At 47.0% G+C, this 22,658-nt stretch overlaps 4 protein-coding genes across 7 annotated transcripts; 1 reads left to right on the forward strand and 3 right to left on the reverse strand.

Annotated features, from left to right (window-relative positions):
- Positions 1 to 225: 225 nt before the first annotated feature.
- On the reverse strand, positions 226 to 7,495 carry LOC119554181 (bifunctional 3'-phosphoadenosine 5'-phosphosulfate synthase). Of its 3 annotated transcripts, none has more exons than XM_037864975.1 (4): positions 7,158 to 7,495; positions 3,181 to 3,295; positions 1,039 to 2,564; positions 226 to 743 (listed from the first exon to the last, which is right to left on the reverse strand). In XM_037864975.1, the coding sequence occupies exons 1-4, from the start codon at positions 7,197 to 7,199 to the stop codon at positions 537 to 539; spliced, it is 1,890 nt and encodes a 629-aa protein (XP_037720903.1). In that variant the 5' UTR covers positions 7,200 to 7,495; the 3' UTR covers positions 226 to 536. The 3 variants fall into 3 exon arrangements, with proteins under 3 accessions (XP_037720903.1, XP_037720901.1, XP_037720902.1); XM_037864973.1 differs by lacking the exon at positions 7,158 to 7,495 and adding an exon at positions 5,137 to 5,355; XM_037864974.1 differs by lacking the exon at positions 7,158 to 7,495 and adding an exon at positions 4,133 to 4,352.
- Positions 7,496 to 8,132: 637 nt separating this feature from the next.
- LOC119552972 (mediator of RNA polymerase II transcription subunit 12) lies at positions 8,133 to 16,439 on the reverse strand. Of its 2 annotated transcripts, XM_037862984.1 has the most exons (8): positions 15,827 to 16,439; positions 13,107 to 15,771; positions 11,337 to 13,050; positions 10,908 to 11,276; positions 10,531 to 10,845; positions 10,169 to 10,471; positions 9,626 to 9,926; positions 8,133 to 9,561 (listed from the first exon to the last, which is right to left on the reverse strand). In XM_037862984.1, the coding sequence occupies exons 1-8, from the start codon at positions 16,437 to 16,439 to the stop codon at positions 8,219 to 8,221; spliced, it is 7,623 nt and encodes a 2,540-aa protein (XP_037718912.1). In that variant the 3' UTR covers positions 8,133 to 8,218. The 2 variants fall into 2 exon arrangements, with proteins under 2 accessions (XP_037718912.1, XP_037718913.1); XM_037862985.1 differs by lacking the exons at positions 10,169 to 10,471; positions 10,531 to 10,845; positions 10,908 to 11,276; ... (1 more) ...; positions 13,107 to 15,771; positions 15,827 to 16,439 and adding an exon at positions 9,991 to 10,073 and having other exon boundaries at positions 8,219 to 9,561.
- A 264-nt stretch (positions 16,440 to 16,703) lies between these two features.
- LOC119555114 lies at positions 16,704 to 18,419 on the reverse strand. Its single transcript, XM_037866338.1, has 3 exons — positions 17,788 to 18,419; positions 17,038 to 17,729; positions 16,704 to 16,978 (listed from the first exon to the last, which is right to left on the reverse strand). The coding sequence occupies exons 1-3, from the start codon at positions 18,275 to 18,277 to the stop codon at positions 16,862 to 16,864; spliced, it is 1,299 nt and encodes a 432-aa protein (XP_037722266.1). The 5' UTR covers positions 18,278 to 18,419; the 3' UTR covers positions 16,704 to 16,861.
- Positions 18,420 to 18,750: 331 nt separating this feature from the next.
- Positions 18,751 to 22,477, forward strand: LOC119553328 (serine/threonine-protein kinase tricornered). The gene is made up of 5 exons (XM_037863659.1): positions 18,751 to 19,468; positions 20,396 to 20,605; positions 20,667 to 20,773; positions 20,832 to 21,316; positions 21,373 to 22,477. The coding sequence occupies exons 1-5, from the start codon at positions 18,986 to 18,988 to the stop codon at positions 21,465 to 21,467; spliced, it is 1,380 nt and encodes a 459-aa protein (XP_037719587.1). The 5' UTR covers positions 18,751 to 18,985; the 3' UTR covers positions 21,468 to 22,477.
- Positions 22,478 to 22,658: the final 181 nt, after the last annotated feature.

Here is a 22,658-nt window from a genome sequence, read left to right on the forward strand (position 1 = left end):
TGTAAAAGTAAAGAATTGGGTTTAAAAATGCTTTGTTTGCATCTCCGTGCCGATTCTTTCTTCCTGAAATTTCTTCATATGTTGTTAATTTCAATGTTTCTTCAAAAGTTTATTAGCCTTGCAGTTAAGCTCTTAAGCAGCTATTATCTTATGCCAGTCAACCATAAAATAGTCGTTCCCCAAATGCTGAAATTGCTAAAACGAGAAATCAGTTCAATGAGTAAATGCTGATACTAAATAATTATTTGTATATGTATTTAAAAAACCGTCCACAAAATAGCTGCACGACATTTTGCTTAAGATAAACAGAGAATTGGTGACTTAAGTGTAGATACAAATAGATTGTACGATACGAACATTTAATTAGGAGGAGCACAACATTCACACACACAGGGACTGGCCCGGATTTGGGTTAATAACAATGGACAGACAATATGTTGAGTGATAAGCTGGGCATAGAGTGGGAACATGTATAATAAGCACATAAGCTATAACTAGGAGGAATTGCACGTTGCTGGTCGTCTGTTGGCAGCGGGTTACGCCTGCGGCAGGTTCTGGTAATAAGTGGACAGGATGCGCCACGCCTCCGGCTCCATGAAACCATCCGGAGGACTGGCCCCTGTTTTGGCCAGGGTGCGCATCTTAGTCCCCGAGATGAACTCGAATTCATCCTTGCGCTTTGGTTCGAAGAAAGCCATTCTGCTGGCGCTTTTGTCATAGGCAGCAACGCGGAAGGGCAGGATCTGCAAAATATAGAAAGAAATTAATTATTTTGAATTTTTTTTTAATATTACAAAGTTTAGAGGGATAATTAAGCATATTTTCTATACTGCAAAAGTTTGATTTGTACAGCTTCTGCCATTTTCATGAGATGAAATACTTTGAATAGTTAACAGAAATTAAAATTACATTTAAATTCGGTTTTAGTACTCTGTTAAACTAAAAATATGTGTAAAACCTAGAAATTCATTTAACATTTACCGATAAAAACCTACTTTTGAGTTTATCTAGATACATTTTTTTGATTTAGCCTCTCACCTCCATGCTGTCCAGACCCTGGGCCATCTTTAGCACTCGTGCTCCGTGGGTGGCGTCGTACAGGTTGCCATCCGGGTATGCCTCCTTGTCCGGATGCGGCATGCCCGCCGGATCGCGTCCCACGATGTAGAAGTTGGCGCCGGCGTTCATGCGCGCCTTGGCGTGCCACTGCACCTCCGTGGGACCGGCGTACATCATAGGAGAGGGGAAGATGGCCAGCACAGTTTCCTCACGGCGCAGCACCCCGGCATCGAGGACGGCCTGGTGCTGCCTCATGCGCACATCGAGCGGCACATCGTCGTCCTTGGTCCAGCCGCCCAGAGGATGGAGTAGGAGCACCGGCTGCTTAAAGCCGCGATCGAGCAGCTGGCGGCGAGTGTCCTGCATGAGCAGGGCGTGCCCATTGTGGATGGGATTGCGCAACTGGAAGGCGAAAATGGCGTCGGCGTTGAGCTCCTTGAACCGGCACCTCAGCTCGTTGGGCGTCAGCCTATACTGATCCAATCCATCATCCCAGCGAATTCGTTCGATCACAGCCAGATCACCGCCGACCAGATAATCGCCGGACTCGTAGACCTGCTTGCTGTACGGATGATTGGGATTGCTGGTGCCGAACTGGCGGGCCAGGCGCTCCTCCTTGCGCTGGTAGTAGAACTCCGGGCGACGCAGAATGGCCACCGGCTTGCCTTGGTACTTAAGGGTCAGCGAGGAGGAGCCATCCAGACGATCCTTGTCCGCCTGACTTGCGCTCAGAACAATGGGCACCGAGTGGTTCTCGCGATACGAGCCATCCATGCCGCTCTGGAGTGTGTTGAAGTGCAGCGTCTGCAGGTATTCGTCCTCGCGCATGAAACCGCGTAGTGGATAGGCCCAGCCCTCGGCCAGCACCTGCACCCACTGCAACTCCACGGTGCTAATCTCGATGGCCTGCAGCGACTCGGCCTCGTGGCGCAGTGCCTCCGTGGCAATGGACTCGCTGGGATACAGCTCCGGCAGTTGGTCCACGTCGCGCAGCGAGCGCGGAATGATGCCCTCCTGCTCAAGCAATGTCACCAGCTTTTGCGTGGACTCGCGCACCGTATAGCCGTGGGTATTGACCACCAGTTCCGGCATCTGAGGACGCTCGTACTCCTGCGTGATGCCCGTGAAGCCCTTGATGACGCCCTCGCGCGCCTTCTTGTAGAGTCCCTTCACGTCGCGTGTCTCGCACACGTCCAGCGGTGTGTCCACGAATATCTCGAAGAACTTGAGGCCCGCGTCCTTGTGGATCTTGCGCGCCATCTCACGGTCGTCGGCGAAGGGGGACACGAAGCTGCAGATGGCCACCACTCCGCTGTCGGCGAACAGCTTGGCCACCTCGCCCACGCGGCGGATGTTCTCCTCGCGCTCGGCGGGCGTGAAGCCCAGGTTCTTGTTCAGTCCGGTGCGGATGTTGTCGCCGTCCAGTCCGTAGGCCGGAATGCCCCGGGACACCAGATAGGCCTCCAGCTCGAAGGCAATCGAGGTCTTTCCAGCACCACTAAGGCCTGCAAGAATATGGTATCAAGTGGATAAGTATTTTAAAAATCATTCATCATTTGTATTAGTTTGCATAATTAAATTAAAATTTAAAAAGTAACAATTGGAATTTGTATTCTTATATGTACAACCTCCAAAATATTTAGTTATAAAGACTTTAAGTTAAATTGAATTCCTACTCTCTACTTAAAAAAACGAGTGGTTGAAATTTGACTATTAGATTTTGAATTATTATTTTTTAAATGAGTCAAATAGAAATTTCTATAAGAAAAACAATCAGAATCTCCGACAAAAATCGTTTAGGAAAGATTCCTTGCTTGCTCATGTAGTATATTAACTTTATTAGGAACAAAAACGTTTAAATCTAATAAAATCAGTCAGATGTATATGCCAACCATTGACCTTTCTTAATAATTTCAGATTAATCGTTGACAATATTTCCCTTTTGAGAAGGTCTACTATGCGGCATAGGTTTTAATAGGACTAATAACAAATTGGCATTTACAATATATAATATATAACATATATAATTAAACAATTTTACAATAATTATAGAAATGTGCTCAAACTGGACAAATTTTAATGATGTAATAATAATAATGGTTGCAGGACTTTTGCTCTTACCCGTCAGCCACACGGTGCATCCTCGGAAGCCCCGGCACAGGCCCAGATTCTTGCCGCGCGTCTCCCGGGTGACATGGTGCTTCTGCTCGGTCACATTCGTCGCCACCTGTAGGCACTGCAAACAGAGGTAAGCGGAACAAGAACAAAAATCGGGTTTAGCTTTCGAAATTATCATAAATTAATATTCATGTCAAGTTGGGATGGCGATGGTTGCCGCCTCGGGCCCCTTGGCGGGTCTTTTCAGCTTTTCAGGTGTTTACAAAGCTGCTGAATCCAGAGCCAAAGGCAAGTCATCAGCGAAATAGTTCGCTTTGACCCCAGGGCGATATTCGTGCCGAGCTCCAGCGTTCAGTTTGTTGACCTTCCGCCGGAGCTCGTGTGTACAGAATCGCGAATGGAACTCCATTACGCGATATGGTTAGGTCCCAAGGGTCTCTGGGGCTCTATCGCAAAGTGAGCTGTGTGCAGATACTTTTCCATACCTTTGGCACATTGACGTTTGGAATGTTGGTGTTTTGTTTCCAAGATAATGGTTTCTGTTCTTAAAATGTTAATTAATAAAAAACTGCAAATATTATTGTCTAAATATATTTTAATATTTCAGTAACCATAAAAATGAGTTTAATCCTTTTATTATGAAATTTAGTATTCTATTTCCATATCTTATCATTTTGGCGTTCATCACAAATGGTTTAGAAGTGGGTCACTGTGCTAGATTGTCATTTATATGTATTCCTTTTCCCACTGATCTCACTCTCATAAAAGCAACCATCTCTGGTTCACGCTTACTGAGCAGGTTAATTTAGATTTAAGTGTTTAGTGGCACTATGATTTAGGTTATATGTCTCTCTATCTATTTTATTATCTGCATTTTTATCTCTCGGCGGCCAAATATAGCGAAAGCACTTTTCTAAGTTATATATATCTTTTTTATAAGCCTTTTCAGCCTTACCCTTCGCTTAATATGGGGATAAAATCCAATGGGCGGATTAGGCATTATAATATTAGTTTGTAAGTAATCTTTAAAAATACAATGTAAGTAATTTCTTTTTCACTCGGTATGTTTTGTCGTTCAATCGTTTTACATTGAGCACTGATAGCGGTACGGATTGGATTCAGATTGGGTTGAAATCGAGCTCTCGGATGCGAAATTGTTTTTGTCATAGACACGCGACGAGCGTCGAAAGCGAACTGAAAGTTTTCAATAATATTTATGGTATTATAAGGCGCGCTCTGGCTTCAAAGGTACCGGAGAATGGGTTCCGAAGAGAGTGTGAGACGCTGAGAGACTGAGCCCTGATCTCTCGATCGGCGGTCCACGCACGCATCATTTAAATTCTCCCGTTCCATATGGAGAATATGTTTGCACAGTCTTTCCATCGTTTGTTTGATTATTAAAACTATTCTTCTTGGTCTTCGTTGATATACTACTTAATAATATCTCCCTTTTCTTGGTTTAATATAGCCAAAGGCCAAATGTCAGGCGAAAAGGTTCTGGAAAAATAGCATTCTAATCCAAATTTTAGTAGCGAAACAAGGGAAGTTGCGCTTGAAATCAAAATCAGTCACGTTTCTAAGCCGTCTTTAATTAATCTTATTATAACAATCATAATATGTCTATCTATGTCTTTCATTTTAATCATTATATGTCTAATTAGAAAAATGACTAGAGTCTAATTTATTGGATTGGTTATATGAACTATATAAAACAAAACGAACTGCATTGAGCCAGCCATACCTTTAAACAATTATAAACTTAACAAATTGAATAATATATATTCTATATATGTATACATTTTAACTTGTTGAGGTAGAGGTGCAAATATGAAGAGGTTGACAGATAGCGAATCTTTGTTTATAGGATAAAAACATCGCTTTCAACCTATTTAGAGAAACAAACAGACTTCTCCTAGCACAGCATACCATTTAAAGATTCCTCATCCGAGTGTATCTTACCGCATCTTCTTGTTTTTCCACACTTGGGAACCAGCACTTCGGGGCAGCTGCACAGGCAGTGATATTGTTATTATTATAGTGGTCAAGCGAATTGGCACATCGGGTAAACATTTTTCCACAAAAAAAAAACGAACTCTGGGCAGGTGAAAAGAAAGCGGGAGACGAACAATGTACTCTTTGTTAATTAAACAAGTGAGAGTTGAGTTGTCGAAGCAAAGTCAACCGCCAAAACACTGAACTTTCTCGCCGAAGCTCGAAACTGCAACTGAAATTTCACGGGCTGCAGCCGAGAAGAAAACCAGGCAGCTACGTTGGCACTCGGCACTTGGCGGAGATCCACTGGGTGGAGCAGTACGGTGGTCCACTTAGGAACTTGTTTATGGAGGTGTTCAGCTATTAAACTCCTCTTAGTGAGCCCTTTGCTTTGTTTTTATTACAGACTACCATAGACTTTAATCGTGTGCAAATAAGACATTTTGGCAATAAAGTTTAGATAATAATAGCTTTTGCAATAGGGGAAATAGAACTTCTTTGAAATTTAGCTGTCTTGCCATTCGCAGCATTCATAAAACATAATTGTTAAAACTTATCAGATGTAAATTAAATATTTCGCTGGTCATTCACCACATATCTGGAAAAGACATTTAGTTACATAATACCTATTAATGCTTAAAGTGCCATCCATTTAGGTACCACGTAATGCAATGACACATAAAAGTAATAACCATTAAAACCAAATGGTGCTATATGATATATGGAAATTCAAATACAAGCCTTACAAATAGATAATAAAGTGTGCTTATAAAAAATTACATAAGACGTAATTTTGAAAACTATACTTTGTTAATTGGAAATTTAAAGTCTAACTTTTATAATAAATCATAAAATAATTTTTGTAAATTTATTTAAATTTGTTGGAATAGTCCAAAATAATATATACTTTGAAGTACTTTTAATCGATCTTCATGAAGTATATTTTTTCGGTGTTGATCAGTTGCAGAAATGTGAGTAATAAATAACAAAAAACAATGTCACGGAAAGAAGATATTGCCATAAGTTATCACAGTGGTCATTCAACCTGCAAGTGATGTGATGCCGGGTTGTTGACCAAGTTTTCAACTACATTTGGCCAGCCCCAAAGTGGCCCAGACTTGACTTGTTCACTGGTACCACTTTAGTTGGCTCGGAAGACTTTCTTTCTAATTTCAACCTGTTTCATCCGAAGCAATAACATTTGCTGTGGTAACCAGTTGTTATTAAGGAAATAGTTGCATGTTGCATAAGAAACTTGGTGAGTAGTTTATTGTTTTAAAAGCACTAGAGATTATTGCGAAAGATGACTTTTCTTTTTCGGCAATAATAGAAATAGTTTGCTTTATACTAATCTCAAAAGAGAATAATTGTTGCCAAGTTTTGAATAAAATTTTAAAGCAAACTTGCAGGTTTTAATCATAATGCTATCATTATTTTTTGAAATAGTAAAATGCAATCCCAGCATTTGAACTCGCATGTGTGGAAAATATTTTTGACGATTCAACAATTTGTGATAGCTGGTATATAATATGTATGTCTCAAGAAAACAATTTTAAATTGATATTTGTATATATACATATAGTCTTATCAATTTCCTGCAAACATATTACAAAATTGCCTATTTATAAATACATAATATTTTTGGTAGACAACTTGAATTGGGTTAGAAGGCATACTCATAGAGTACGATAAGATTAAGACGGGAATTCTGGCATTACGTGTCTGCCGATCCATATGGAAAAACATAATGATGTGTGCATAGTTAGGGCGGAAAACGTGAACAGTGAGTTTGGGGCCTGGGTGAATGATGAGATCTGGAGAAATTCTTAAACAACCAACGGCTGTTTAAATATAGTGATCACTTAAGACGTACATATTTCACATCTGCAGTCAAACTTTTTCGGCGCACTTGTTCAAACAGAGTTAGGGAAACATGGGTTTCTTTCGTTTTTTTTTTTTGGGGCCAGGGTCCCATTTCTAGTACTCACCGTCTTCAGACGCTTTTTACTGCTCTCCGGCACCTCGCTCATTTCTGGACTGGAACTAAGCTACGATATGATGAGTACGACGGTGACCCACTAAAAAACACGTCCTCTTGCAAACAATACTGCCAAACTGCGAAAAGTAGCACTTCGAAACGAATTTCGGGCCAATCGATGAATGAAATATGCCACGGACGCGACTTGCAAGTGTTTTTTCGGCTTGCCAATAGGTGTCCCACTCGCAGCAGCTAAACCAATGCACTAACTGGTTCAAACCTTAGTCCTAATTTAACTAAACCTCCAAAATATGCGTTAGAAAAATGTTTTATTTCTAATTCACATGCACACGAACGCCCACGCACACCAGTGCAGCCATCGGCGCTCAGCTGATTAGAGATGCGCAAAAATACGATGATTGCGCGATATCGACAACACAAAGCTTTTTTAAAACTCAGTTTTTCAAGCAATTACATATTATTTAAATATTTTTTATCAAAATTGTTTTAACTTTTTAAATGAAATTCTTTTTTTCAAGTTTAAGAATTTAATTAATATAAATGTATTTTAACTATATCATACATTAACTATCATACATTTTTACAAAGTTAGCAAATATAATCTGCTACAAATAAAATAAATGAAGTTTAAAAATAAATAAAAATAGAAACCTAACTTAATTTAAAAAAATGGTTTCCAGTTTGCGTAAACGACAAAGAAAACTGACAATTTCAATGAAGATAAACTTTACAATTTTTCACACTATTTTTTTTATTTTCCAAAAAGGTGTATTTTTTTAAAGGTAAAATATTACAAAAATTCTAATTTACAGTGATCCAGTAAAAAATTAATTTTTTCGTTCGCCTAAGTATGCTTTCCTATAAACTTTTTAAATATATTTTACATTATTTTCTTAATCTCTCATTAATTATAGTTCATATTTTTAATATATCCAGAACCAGAGGTCAATTAAAAAATTACATATTTTTGTTTTGAATGTACGTTTATTGCAAATACATCTGATAAATAAATGATTAGGACTAGGCTTACAACTAAGGAGTGTCTATGATCTAGTAAGGTGGCGGTTGGTACTGCTGCTGGCCCATCATGTTCTGGCGCTGCAGCTGAGCCACCAGGTTGGGCGTCTGTTGCTGGTTCATGCTTTGTTGCTGCGGCACCATTCCGCCACCACCGCCTCCACCAACGGCTCCGCCCGCCTGCTGCGGCCCGGATCCCATTCCCCCGCCGGCGCCACCACCCATGCCCTGCATCTGCATCATTTGCTGGTGCCTTAGCTGCTGTTGTTGCTGCTGCTGCTGTTGCTGGAACTGTTGCTGGGTGTTTAAGACGCCCGGTTTGCCGCCTCCCGCCGACTGCTGACGGGCGTAGGGTGGAACCTGACCGACCACCCCTCCGGGTCCCGGACCCATCATGTTGGACATGGTTACGTTGGGCGCCTGGTTCATGTACTGGTTCCGATTTCCGGCCATCATTCCTCCGGGCACAACTCGTTGTTGCTGTTGTTGCTGCTGCTGCTGAGCAGCTGCGGCGACCGCCATGAAGTCGGGATTGTTGCGATTCGCCTGTTGCATCTGCGGATTGAAGTTGCCCATCATGTTGGCCTGCTGCTGTTGCTGCTGATTGGGCGCCATGCCCACACCCACTCCAACACCAACGCCAACGCCTGCTCCGCCGCCCTGTTGCTGCATGCCCTGCTGCTGTTGTTGCTGCTGCTGCTGGTACTGATTCTGGAAGTTCTGGAACTGGACCTGCTGTTGGGGTTGCTGCTGCGGCTGTTGTTGCATCATTCCCTGTTGGGGCATGCCTCCCATGCCCATGTTGGGATTGTTGCCAGCGCCGCCAACGCCCACGCCGACACCAACTCCGACTCCAACTCCCACTCCATTGCCTCCCTGAGCTCCACCACCGGTCTGCATCATTTGGTTCGCATTCGGATTGACCATGCCCACCATGTTCTGTGGCATCTGCTGCTGCATCATTGGGTTCTGCGGCATGCCCTGGCCTCCCATGTTCATTTGATTCATCTGGTTGGGCGCCATACCGGGTCGCATGTTGCCGCCGCGCATGAACTGCTGTTGTTGCTGCTGGTTGGGATTCATCTGTTGCTGCTGGGCGTTCTGCTGCTGCTGCTGTTGCAGGGCATTGAAGGCGGCCACCGACTGAGGATTCTGTTGGGCATTCATTTGTTGCTGTCGCATCTGGTTGGGATTCATCTGCTGCTGGGGACCCGGCTGTTGTTGGGACGGCTGGGGTTGCTGCTGCATCGGATTGAAACCGCCACCGGGCCCCTGTTGCGCCTGCTGCTGCTGCTGGAACGGCTGCCGCTGACGGAGCATCTGGGACAGGGCCTGCTTGGAGTTGGCATTCAGTGGCGGCCTCTCGATGCGATTCGCTGAAATAATGGTTGACAAGGATTACCCACTGGATTCCCTTTAAATTCTTATAGTCCGACTTACATTGCATATTCTGCTGGTGCGGAGCGTACTGGTTGTGGTACGGCTGTGGCGGTTGCTGCTGCTGCGGGGCATTGTGCCACTGCTGCTGCTGGCCCGGCATGCCTTGCGGTCCGGCTCCGCCGCCTCCCGGTCCCTGCTGCATAAAGTTCATCTGGGGATTCTGCTGCCCGTTGCCACCGCCCACATTCAGCTGTTGTTGCAGCGGATTGTTGCCCATTTGCTGCATCTGCTGCTGTTGCTGCAACATGGCGTTCTGCTGCATCATGTTGTTCGGATTGGGTGCAAACTGCTGCATGTTCATCTGCGGAAGAGTTCGATTTAGTTCAAGGGCAAATTCGAGGGAATTAGAAAGAATGGTTTAGCACCTAAAAAGGCTAAGAAAATCTGAATTTCCAATTTAAAATTTTTGAATTTTACTGCCATTATTTTTTTTATAATTGGTTGCTTTGATTTGTTGTTACAAAACTACCAATGCAGTACAACGTTAAATAAAATATTTGTAAATCCTCGATTCTCATAGGTGCCTAAAGTTCCCTTTCTTACCGGCATATTCATTGGCATCTGATTCATTGGATTCGGCTGCATCTGCTGCTGTTGCATGTGTTGCTGCTGCTGTTGTTGCTGCTGCTGCTGCAATTGCTGCTGTTGAACATTCTGCGGCTGCTGGGGTTGTGGCGCCAGCTGAGGCTGCTGTTGTTGAGTGTTGACGACGGGCGGCGTCTTTGGGTTCTTGGGCTTGCGTTTTCGCGTGGTCGTTCCCTTGCCGCGGCCCCTTCCAGTGCCACCCGGCCCAGCGCTTGGCGACTGATCCACTGAGGAAGGCGTGTCCGCCTTCATTTCGTCCTTCTGCGAAGGAAGAACAATGTGTTTAGGAACGATCAAATAATAACAGTGCAAGGACGTACTACAAAAATTTTCTCAGGCACGGGTTCAATGTCCTCGGGCGGCAGCGGCAACGGCTCATAGTAGTAGCTACTGGGCTTGACCAGACTGTGAGTGTGGTACTTCAGATTGCGATGAGCTTCCTCGTAGGTGAGAGGCTTTCTCTCCAGCTTCACTGCCCCGAACCACACCCACGAAAGGGGCGCCGGGTTCTTGTGTCCTTCCAATATGTCCCACACGCTTATGCGCTGCTTGTCCGATATGCGCAGTTGCTTCTTGTCCATGTCGCAGATCTTGTTCCCCTTAGTGTCCATGCCAGCGTGCTCACAGGCTATTACCTAAGCCAAGAAATCAAAATTAGTTACCGAACTAAACCAGTGCTATGATCACAACCACTTACTTCGGTGGGCTGCTTGTAGAGCGGCAGAAGCTGCCGGATGACCCGAATGGAGGCGTTGTTCTTCTCTCCAATTTCCTTCTTCAGCTTCTTCATCAGGTTCATGTAGTGTCTCTCATCATCAGAGACCAGAGTCGAATGCACCAAGGTAGCCAGCATGTCCACCACGGTGGTGAAAAGCTCACGATTGCAGCTGAGATCCACTACGCCCTGGCAAACCAGTTGAGCCAGGAGAATGGCCCAATCTGTGGTGGGGGTGCTGTTCTTCTGGATGGCCTCGAACATGCCGCCCACCAGCGAGAAGCGCAACTGCAGAGCATCAAGGATCTCCTCACGTGCCTGTGGCTCATCAATACCACCGATTGTGTCCAGCTGAATATCAAAATACATAGGATGAGTTGAAATATTCCAGTTAAAAGATCGAACACTTACCTCAGCAAAGGATTGCAGACATTGCGAAAGCTGGGCATAGAGGGAAACCAGTAAGTTCTCCTTATACTCGTCCTGGCCCTTCAGACAGGTCAGGATGAGGCCCAGGAATGGTTGGTAGTTAAGCGGCATCTTCTTGTTGCGTGCGGCCACGCCTCCCAGGCCATAGCTGTTGCTACTGTGACAACTGTTGCTCTTCTCTCGCTCGTCGCCGCTGCCCGAGCTATTGCAATCTGACTTGGGCACTTTGGAGAAGTAGTTCATGCTCTCGAGCACCTGACCGGCAACTCGCAGAATCCTGCCCTGAACTGCCGGTGTCAGTTTGGCGATGAGTGGAGCCACCAGCCAGGTGGACGGTTTGGGCTTGTGTGTCGCCTTAAGAGCGCCCGGTAAAACTACCTCCTCCATGTGGAAGACGTCGATGGCCGCGCGTGCCACCGTGTCAAGCCAGACATTCAACTCCGCGTTGTTGCTCAGCGATTGGCGGTACATGAGCTGCAGGTCCAGCCAAGAGATACGCAGGGTCCATTGTCCCAGATTCTCCAGAATGCGCACTATCATCGAGCGTTGGTCCAGCTCGGAGATTATGTTGAATTCGGCCTCCGGATAGCAGATCATGTGCAGAACCCGCTGAGCCTGCTTGGCGGTCAGCATCTCGTCGATTATCATGTCGCACAGCTGCTCTGCGTTCTTCAGGCACCTTTCCAAGACGTGCTCCTGGGCGCAGATTTGCTTGAGCACCGCCTGGGCGAACTCCAGCAGTGAGATCTGTTCAATTCCTCCGACCGACGGCTGTTGCAAAGCTTCCGGTTCGCTCGTCAAACTACTGCCCAACTGGAGATCGCTCGTGCCCAGGATCTGGCTTAGGTCAGCCGGTCTCTGTTCGTTGCTTTTTGGCGTGCTACCCGGATGAACAGGAGTATTGAAGCCACTGCGCTTGCCGCTTCCAAAAGCTCCGCCCAATCCACCGGAGGATGATCCGCTGCCAGCAGCTATTGGAGTCTTAAGTGCTGCATTGTCCACGACAATGAGAATGGCCTTAAGCACGGCCAGCACGGCGGCTATGGGTATGGTCTTGTGGGCGCCCACGAGTAGGTGGCGATCGCAGCTCAATCGTATGCTAAAGTCGTTGCCAACGGCGTGGAGCGGATTTGGGGACGTGCTCACAGAGTACATGCCCGGCTGTGGAATCTCCAGGGTCTTGAACAGCTTCAGCACTAGGTGGCAAGTAAGTCGAGCACCCGCCTCCGCGTCCACGCTCAATTCAGCTCCACCAGCGCTCACGGACCGGGCCAACGTGGGCAGGGCGAACTTACTTACGAAGTCCGCTAGCGAGAAGCAATGCCTGGCCACCAGAATACACACGAATACGGCAAGGGCGTTGTGGGTCTTGCCCTGTCCAATGTCCACTTGTCCGCCCAGGTGTGGATACCGCGGACTCTTACTGCCGCTGCACAGGCTCTGCAAAGCATAAATCCACTCCTCGGACAGGACGTTGCAGCTGGCGGTCAGCTCGGCACATGCCAGAGCCACATCGTTTAGTCGCTCGTTGTCCGTCTCTCGACATACGGCAATCAAGGCGTTCGATACGAAGCTATATACGTTTGCCGGCGACTCGTGCAACGTTCCCAACCAGTGAGGATCCAGTTTACCACCGCGTCGTGGAGCCATAAACAGCTCCTGCAGCAACTGCGGATTGTAGCCTTGAGGGGGTAGGCTAATAAGAGAATCTTAGTTAGTTCTTAGTTTAGGAGAAATACGATCTAAACTCACCCGAGCTGTTCTGGAGTGTTGAAAATGTCCTTAAAACGCTTGATGCACTGCAGTTGCTGGTAGTACTCCGTGGACTGCTCCTTTCCCTGCAGCAAGACGCAGGACTCATGAAGATCACTCAAGTAGGCGATGATACAACGCTCTGCAGAGGAGCACTCGCTCGGATTAGCTACGTGACGGATGGTGCGACAGACTCCCTCAAAAACGGACAGCGTCTGCTCCGGCGAAAGAAGCAGGCAACTGTGGTAGCGGCGCAGGATGCTTACAATGTAGAGAGCCAGCGAGGTCGTGTAACTTCGCACCAGGTTTGACTTTTTCAGCTGCAACTGGTGCTCCACCTCTGGCAACTCCTTCAGTAGACTATCGCACAGCTCCAGCAGACTGTAGATATTAAGAGCCAGCTCCATCAGATCGAACAGGAATGCTACGTGCTCCTGCACCGGTAGGTAGTTGTTGTTTCCCAAGGCGAATCCGTTCAGTTGCTCCAGGACATTGGCCGCACACTGGGCGGTGACCACATGCTGGTCAAAATAGGCCATTTGCTGGCACTTGGACGTGGTGGCTTCGAAATTGAACTCGTTGCGTGAGTGCTTCTTCACATGACCGGCAGCGGCCACATCGATGCTAAACTTCTTAGTAAAGAGCTTGCCAATCTCCTTGGACATCTTTTTGACGGCGTGTTTTTTCTCGTCCCGTTCCTTACCCACTCCGAACAGCAGGATGTAACGCTGGTTGCTTTCGCTACTGTAGCTGCTCATACTGGGATCGTCCTGGGGAATGGGAAAGTGCTTGGTGTATACGTAGTGCCGCGATATGCTACCACCAGTGCTGGTTTCCCCATCGCCTGGAGGACCGATCTTGGGACTGTCGGGCGCGTCGTGATGTTGGCCCTTTTCCTTAATGTTCTGTACCAGTTTGTCAAGATCATCGTCCACATTCGAATCGTCGAACTCGTGCTTAAAGTCAAGGCCCGCGCCGAATCCGTCATCATCGAATCCGTGCGACGTCGTCGGCGGTGGAGCCGGAGGTGGGGGAGATGTTTTCGTGGCTGCCGTTCCCGATTTGATCACCAGCACAGACTCCAGCAGCAGATCTCCCCGAGATATCAGCGTATGCATGTAGGCGTTGTGCGAAAAGACATCATGTCGAATCAAGGCGCTGAATAGCTGGACAAGATTGGTGAACTCGGTCCGCTGCTGGGTGCTGCTCACGTGCTCATCCAAAACGGGAGCGTCGTGGTCGAGGAAGTGCATCAAGACGTGCTGGAACACAGGCAGGCCATCGATCAAGCCAGCACCCGATGCCAGCGAGTCCTTGTCATCCTTATCACTGGATTGTTGATCTGCCGGCGTGCTGGTCACGTCGATCTGGCGTTTGTCGAGTAGAATGGCCACCACCATGGCCCTGTGCTCGCCCCAGCGCTGCCCAGACACAGCCCACTCGCACAGTATGCGCACCGTGTCCTTGTCCTGCTTCGGTTCGTATGCTGGTCGCGGTTCCAGCTGATCCTCCTCCCGTCGACGACTGGCGCTTGGGTTGGGAAAAATATGGGCGTATAGTGTGTCGATGCTGTTATTGTGCTCCATCCGATCGAAGCAGTGCGTGTCCAGGTGGTCCAGTGTGGCCAGCACACTGGTGTAGTGATTCTTGCCGGCACTCAGCCACTTGGCGGCGAACCAGCGCTGCTCAGCATGCTGTGTACGCAGCACAATATCCGACTCGGCGGAACGTAGTTGTCGCCGGATCTCCTGGTTGGTTCGCGGACAGCGCGTAGGCATCGGCAGGACAGAGGGCGCCAGCGGAAGATGATCCAACGGACTGCCCAACAGCGAGGATGGTGCTCGGTGAGCCGCTATTCCGCTCCAGACCAGAGCGGTGGGGCACTCGATGGTGATGATCTGCAGAATCGTGCTCAAATACAGCACGATGTCCCTGTGATGCGGACAACTCATCTGCTCCTGCAGCGCCAGCTCATAGGGATCCTGCTGCAACTTTTGCTCGTCCAGATCTTTTATGGCCTGCTGCTCCACCACAGTGTTGAGGAGTTGAGCCAGTTTCTTTGACACGATGTAGGCCATCTTCCGGCAAAGACGCTCTGACTGAACAAAGTCGTGCATATACTGAAGGGCAAAGCTGAGCACCAGCTTTTTCAGCGGTTCGTCGAAGCTCGCCTGGGTACGCATCTTGTCCAACAGGTCGAGGATCCAGTTTAGAAATTCCTGTCTGTCCAACAGGGACTCCTCGTACATGTACTTGCTCAGTTGATGACAGTACTTCCAGTACTTAAGCGCGTTACGACTGTCTTCGAACTGGCTCCCTATTCCGGAAATGGTAGAGCCTGGCGGCACTGCAGCTCCTGCGCCAGCGGCTCCTCCAACTACTGAAGATCCGGGTCCGCCTACCACTCCACCAAGGCTTCCCGTCGCCGGCAATACACTGCCAGAACCCACAGGTTGGCCGGGTGCTCCTTGTTGGCCATTGGCTGGACTGTGGATCGGCGGCAGGGGACTGGCCATGCTGGGCACGGGGATTACGTTCGTTGGAGCACTGCTGCCGGCCACGGAGTTAATAGAGCTGCCGCCAGAGGTTCCATTGCTGCCGGAACCATTTCCGGAGGCAGTCAGGCTTCCCGAAGTGCTACCATTCGAAGAGGACTTGTCGTGGCCTGAAAGAAAGGATTTGTATCAATAAGACAAAGGAGTCTGAAGGATTGCACTCACTCTGCTGATAGTACTCCTGCAGCTTAGGCAGCAGCTCCTTCATAAACTTGATCATGTTGCCGGTCCACTCGGCAGCCGGGTCGTAAATGCTGCGCTTTTTGTTCTTGGACTCCGTGAAGCTGAGCGTGTAGGCGGCGCTCAGCTTGATGAACCAGGTGGCGCGCTGCATGTTCACCTGGTTCTCGCACAGTGTGATGAAAATCTCCTCCTTCTTGTTGAACGAGGGCGCCCGCTTGGCCAGGCTGAGCAGGGGCTTGTTTCCGGCGAGGTCCTTGAACCAGGCGTCCACGGTGCACTTGCGCCGCGGCGAGACGGGCCAGAAGTTGTCCTTGCAGTTGATCTGCTGCTTCTTGCGCCCCGTGTCCGGCAGGGTCATCAGCTCCTCCTTCTTGGCCAGCACGCCGCTGAAGAAGGCGCTCACCTTGCTGGCGTTCACATTCGAGTTGTGGGCCGTCCCAAATTCATCAGAAAGCGGCGGCGTCGTCGTGAAGCCGTGCTTCACGTTCGTGGGCGTCAGCTCGTCCTCGCGCTGCTTCGCGTCCTGCGGATAGATGTCCGGCGGACCCAGGCGGGTGCGCTTCAGCGGACGCTTCTCCTGCAGCATGGACAGCATCTTGGCAGCCCTCTAGTTGCGTTTTCCACACGGGTTTTCTCAGCGAATTTTCTTTTCAATTCAATTTTTTTTCAAACAACATAAATATTAGTGATGGAACGAAAAAAAAAGCGAAACGCGATGAGTCATCGATGGTTCGATAACAGCCCGCGATCGAGGTGGTCGCCTCAATCGAAGTTTAAACTTAAATCACGAGATTGTTCTGATCAACCTTTTCCCCATGCATAAATAAACTTATTTTCATCAGGATAAAATACATTTTAATTATATAGTGAAAAAGTTGAATACATTGTTGTGCAATAACAAAAGAATATCACTCAAAGTGATACGATCACGAATAAAGCTGTATATAAAGTTGTATTAATTTAGTTTGGATTTTTGGTAATGTTTAAAGAAACATTCGTTGTGAAACGAACAAGGCCTCAAACAGCTTGGCGATCGAATTCCGGCTCGTCGGCATAAAAGTGATTGCCACTGGTCATTCCATCGCTGCATTCAAAGTTCAGGCAGAGCATTTTTAGGGGAAAGTCGTGAGGCAGCTGAAAAGGGAGGCATGAAATGTCACATAAAATAAAGGACTTACTACAGGATTACTCACTCGCTCCATGATGTCATGCCTGATGTCAGTGGCCGCTGCAAAAAGCTCCAGAGGTTGCTGAACCGCTCGGCTGGACAGACTTCCCAGAGTGCCCAGAACAAAGGCGTCTGTGATGCCAAGGCAATAGCAGATGTTTAGATACCGCAGCCGCTCGTTGTTGGCCACCAGCAAGGAAAGTTGCGTTTCTCCGATTTCGCGAGCAGACTGCACTGAAAGGCACTCCAATTGTCTCAACTCCGACAAGTGGCGAACGCAGAGATCGTCTCGAGGCTTGCAGACTAGCCATCGGAGCTCCTTCAAAGCACTGATGTACTGCGCCTGCTTCTCGTCAATCCAACGCTTGCGATGCAGGATGAGATACTCCAGCTGCATGGAGCACTGGCTCTTTGCCAGTGCCTTGAAGAGGCGCGTCTTTAGGTCCTCCGGGCAGTATATTTGCAGGTACTTTAGGTTCGCAAACTGCGGCAGGACCAACAGATCAGCTTCGCAGTCGTTGAACGTCAGCTTTTCCAGCTGGCGGCAGTTGGTGGCCAGCATCCTGAGATTGCTTGTGATCAGAGAGCGCTTGGCATTGCGCATCTGGAGGCAACGCAGCTCCCTCATGGGTTTCACAATGGTGGCGAATTCCGAGGCGGTGACCTCGTCGTACAAGCCCAGATCCACCATCTCGCTAAAGTGCCGCACTTCTTGTACTGTCAAGGGGGAAAATCGGGATTAAATGAGACTCTCTACAGAAATAGTTATCCTTACACTCCCTGCGATCGAAGCTTTCCAGGCTAAGGCTGGTTACGCGCGGCAGGTGTATCCTTATGGCCCTGATTAGGTCCTTGCTGGTGCTCTTGTAGTTGCGAACGTGCACTTTCCTGAGGGAACTCATCCTCAGCAGATACGGCTGCGCTCGGGCCACAGTTGCATTGTATATGGAGATCCCCTCCAGTCGGTAGCAGTGCCTGCTGATCAGCGGGAGCAGCTGCAGTGGATGGTCATCGTCGAAGTGGGATTCCAGGGTACGGATGCGACCGCCGCACAGCCACAGAAAAGTGTGCCAATCCTCCAGAGTCCTTAGGTTCGTGTCCTTGTCGACGACTTCCTGGAAATGGTGGCGGTGCAGGTGGAGAAAGGCGTCCCTGAAGAATCGACAGCACCTCGCCAGGTGCAACTGGTCCTCTAAGCTCAAAAGCTTTAGAATATACAATATAGAACTGGGGTCCAAATCCAGGATACTGGTAATTCGCGCCATTATTAGCTGACTTTGGTCATTGTCCGGAACTGTCACAGTCACCGAGTGACCAGATTAAAAAAGGCAGTCGATTGATTAACGCCCAACATGGATAAATCACCACCAAGTCGGTTAGATTAGTTCTATTTATTTACTAATTGGGTGGCTGACAGTGCTGTCAGCTTTTGGCGAAAAAATAAATTGTTGGCGGGAAAAGCTGCAAGCTTAATAAATTGTTTTTTGGTAATTAAAGATTGAGCTGTGTTTTTAATTTATAATTTGGTTTAGTTTAAAAATGTCAGTGTAAGCAAACTGCATTCTTCGCTTTTATCAATTTAACTTAAAAAACGGATTCTCTGTTACACAAAAAGAAAACTAAGAATTGACGGGAAAAAAGCTGTCTGCTCAAAAGCACCGAAGTTCTAAGCTATCGATTACCTATCGATTGGCCCCCGTGAAGCGCAGCCTACTTTGCTTTGTTGGGGGTGCACAATGCGAATGGCACTCGAAGAAGAAGCAGCAGAGGGAGGAATTTCAACAAATTACCGAGGAAAAAGGCAAGCAACGGGCGAAAAAAGGCAGTGTGTGTGCTTTGGCAAGTGCATAACTCCTCACCACACACACGCACACACACCGCGGGCACCGACACAGCAGTACATCGGTCAGGGGGCACACAAAACACCCACACACACGCAACCGAGGCGACCAGGACAGAGAACCCCAGCTTAGATGATGAGCAGCAGAACGCAGGACGCGGACGGTGCCTCGATCAGATTCAGCGACCACACACTGGACAAGGCCACCAAGGCCAAGGTGACGTTGGAAAACTACTACAGCAACCTGGTGACGCAGTATGGCGAGCGAAAGCAGCGCCTGGCGAAGCTGGAGGCGCAGCTGAAGGACGAGAGCCTGTCGGAGGCGCAGCGCCAGGAGAAGCGGCTGCAGCATGCCCAGAAGGAGACGGAGTATCTCCGGCTGAAGCGATTGCGCCTGGGCGTCGAGGATTTTGAGGCGCTGAAAGTCATAGGTCGCGGCGCCTTCGGTGAGGTGCGTCTGGTCCAGAAAAAGGACACGGGACATGTGTACGCCATGAAGGTGCTGCGCAAGGCAGACATGCTCGAGAAGGAGCAGGTGGCCCATGTGCGCGCCGAGCGGGATGTCCTCGTCGAGGCCGATCACCAGTGGGTGGTCAAGATGTACTACAGTTTCCAGGTGAGTGACGAACGTCAGCTGCAACAACAACAATGGCCATAGCGGGTGGGCGGTCGAAAAGGGGGCGGACAGCGCGCATAACAAAAGAATTGTGTTAAAACACGGACAAAAAATCAATAAACCAATACAAGTGCAAGTGCCAAAAGCGCCTTGCCAATCATATGGTCACGTCTCTCTTTCTCTCGCTCTCTCTCTCCGCCTTTGTTGTTGTTTTTCGTAGTTCTCTTTCCTCCACTTCTTCTCGGTGAAAGTTCTTGCTACAGGCGTACCTGCCTAAAGTGAATGCTTATGCTCACACATTAGGTGGTTAGATAACATAAATCTCAAGTGGAAGTAAGGACCCATTAGGATTACAGTATGCATAGGTTATGAGAAACTCTGTTCAGCTTACATGCAACACACATAAGTATACGCTGTTCTAAGCGTCCCATTGCAAAGGGTAATCCAAAAGGCAAATAAGTCATCAATAAGATAGCTCTCCGCGTCCGTAAAAAGTTGTCTTAGTCAGAAGCATAGGAAGTCGTTCTTACATATATCTGTCTTGTCAATATCTTTTTAATGGGATTTCCTTGTTCATGTCTTACAGTTGAACCTCAATAAGTCGAACTTTTTTCTCTCAAAAGTTGTATAAGTCGAACAGTTTTATTAGCAATATAAAGTATAAATTCATTTTATTTAATGTATTGCTTATTTAAAACTTTATTTTGTGGGTTCCCAACTATGGCAGTTAAAGTAGTTAATAAATCGGTCTAATCAGGATTTTTAAGAATTTAAAATATGAGATATATATCCATATTTTAAATGCTAAGCTACTAAGTATGTGGTATAAAGACAATATTTTTGGCTCCCCTAGTGAGAATTTCATTAGAAACGGATTTTACAATGCTCAAAATGATTTCCTGATTAACCAACTTTTAAACTTCATAGGATCAAGTCAATTTATATTTGATAATGGAGTTCTTGCCTGGTGGTGATATGATGACGCTTTTGATGAAGAAGGACACGCTATCCGAGGAAGGCACACAGTTCTATATCAGTGAGACGGCATTGGCGATCGACTCAATTCACAAACTCGGTTTCATACACAGGGACATCAAGCCCGATAACTTGCTGCTGGATGCGCGAGGGCATCTCAAGGTAAGCTGGAGTTCAGACAACTTGGATATGAGTACTAAAAGTCAATGCCAATATTATTTAGCTCTCTGACTTCGGACTTTGCACTGGCTTGAAGAAGTCGCATCGAACAGACTTTTATCGGGATTTGTCGCAGGCGAAACCATCCGATTTCATTGGCACTTGTGCCAGGTAAGAATTAATGGTATTATCAACTTGGGAATACTAATTGGCTTGCTCTATCACGCAGTCCCATGGACTCGAAGCGACGGGCCGAGTCGTGGAAGAGAAACCGACGCGCCCTCGCCTACAGCACGGTGGGAACGCCGGACTATATTGCACCCGAAGTATTCCTGCAGACTGGCTACGGACCCGCCTGCGACTGGTGGTCCCTGGGCGTCATCATGTACGAAATGCTGATGGGCTATCCTCCGTTCTGCTCGGACAATCCCCAGGACACCTATCGCAAGGTGATGAACTGGCGAGAGACGCTGATATTTCCCCCGGAGATTCCCATCTCGGAGGAGGCCAAGGAGACGATCATCAACTTTTGTTGCGAGGCCGATCGCCGGCTGGGTTCCCAGCGCGGTCTCGAGGATCTGAAGTCAGTGCCGTTCTTCCGGGGTGTGGATTGGGAGCACATACGAGAACGTCCCGCGGCCATACCCGTTGAGGTGCGCTCAATCGACGATACGTCCAATTTCGACGAGTTTCCCGATGTGTCGCTGGAGATACGTAAGCATTCTACTTTCAGAGCAGCAAGACAGATATTTTATGATTTCCTATTGCAGCATCGGCACCCATACCGCAGGGCGGTGAGATTGCCAAGGACTGGGTCTTTATCAACTACACGTACAAGCGATTCGAGGTGCGAAATTTGGAGTGAATTCCGAAAAGGATTTGGAGCAGGAATCATAGCCAGATCCGGAGCAGGAGCAGAAGCAGCTTGAAGGTTGCCGCACTTTGCCACCCATTTTATCACCACCACAGCCGTCGTCTCTCTAACACCATCACCACCAAGAGCATACTCCACGCTAAACGAAAACCCCAATTTTCCTTTTTGAATGTCTTACCTACATGTGTATTTAAATACTAGCTAACATTTGTGATTCCAAACAAAAAGAAGAATATGATAACGCGAACAAACGATGTATTGTATGTAAAAAAGTTTTGCTTAAAGCGTCACCCGCGCCTCGGGTTAGGTTAAACGCTATACTAATCTCCCCCATGTCCTTCCATTGGCTTTGTTCAGTCCCTATCTTAACCGTTTAAACGTTGTGTTTGTAAACCAGAACCCCATTAAGGACCCATTTCGCAATTCTTTATATATATATATATTGTTTACTTCATTGGGCAGCAGCAAAATACCCATAAATTTATTATTTAGCCAATTGAGAAATGTTATAAATTTTAGGCACGTTAATTATACGTATATGTTTTGTATCGATTTATTATGAAACAAAGTCTTAATACATAGTAAAACCTAAAACCACACAAAACGCAATTTCAAAAACGGATCGAAAATCTATCACACAAATTAGTTACTAATGCCAACAGCAACAAACGCGAATCTAGACAGCAAAATAAACAACAGTATGTTTAAATATCGGTTTCGTTCTATGTACACATAACCCACACCCCACCCACTCCCACGGATACGAATATATATTTAAAAAAAACCATTCTACTGTAGCTCTTCCCGCTGGAGTTTTAAGTTCCACGTAATTGTAGTTTGAGCAAAAAGTGAATTATTGAACAAGTTACCGAGTTACCGCTGGCAAGTATAAATTTAATTACATAGCAAACACTCTACCCCGAGCAGTTGCAGAATGCAAACTTAAAATAATTGATAATATACCTATAAATAAATTAAACGAATAAACAAGTTTTAAGAAATTATTTTTGGTAATTGAATACAATAATAGTAAGCATACTGATAATTCGATAATAATGCTACACAGCAACATGAAATGCAATAATAAATGAAACATGTGCATAATAACTAACAATTACAAACGAGTACAGTGGTTCGTTTTATTTCGAACATGGTAAAACATGAACTTAGTACTTACAGCGG

This window comes from Drosophila subpulchrella, chromosome 3L, assembly GCF_014743375.2.
Source record: "Drosophila subpulchrella strain 33 F10 #4 breed RU33 chromosome 3L, RU_Dsub_v1.1 Primary Assembly, whole genome shotgun sequence".
NCBI classification, from domain to species: Eukaryota; Metazoa; Arthropoda; class Insecta; order Diptera; family Drosophilidae; genus Drosophila; species Drosophila subpulchrella.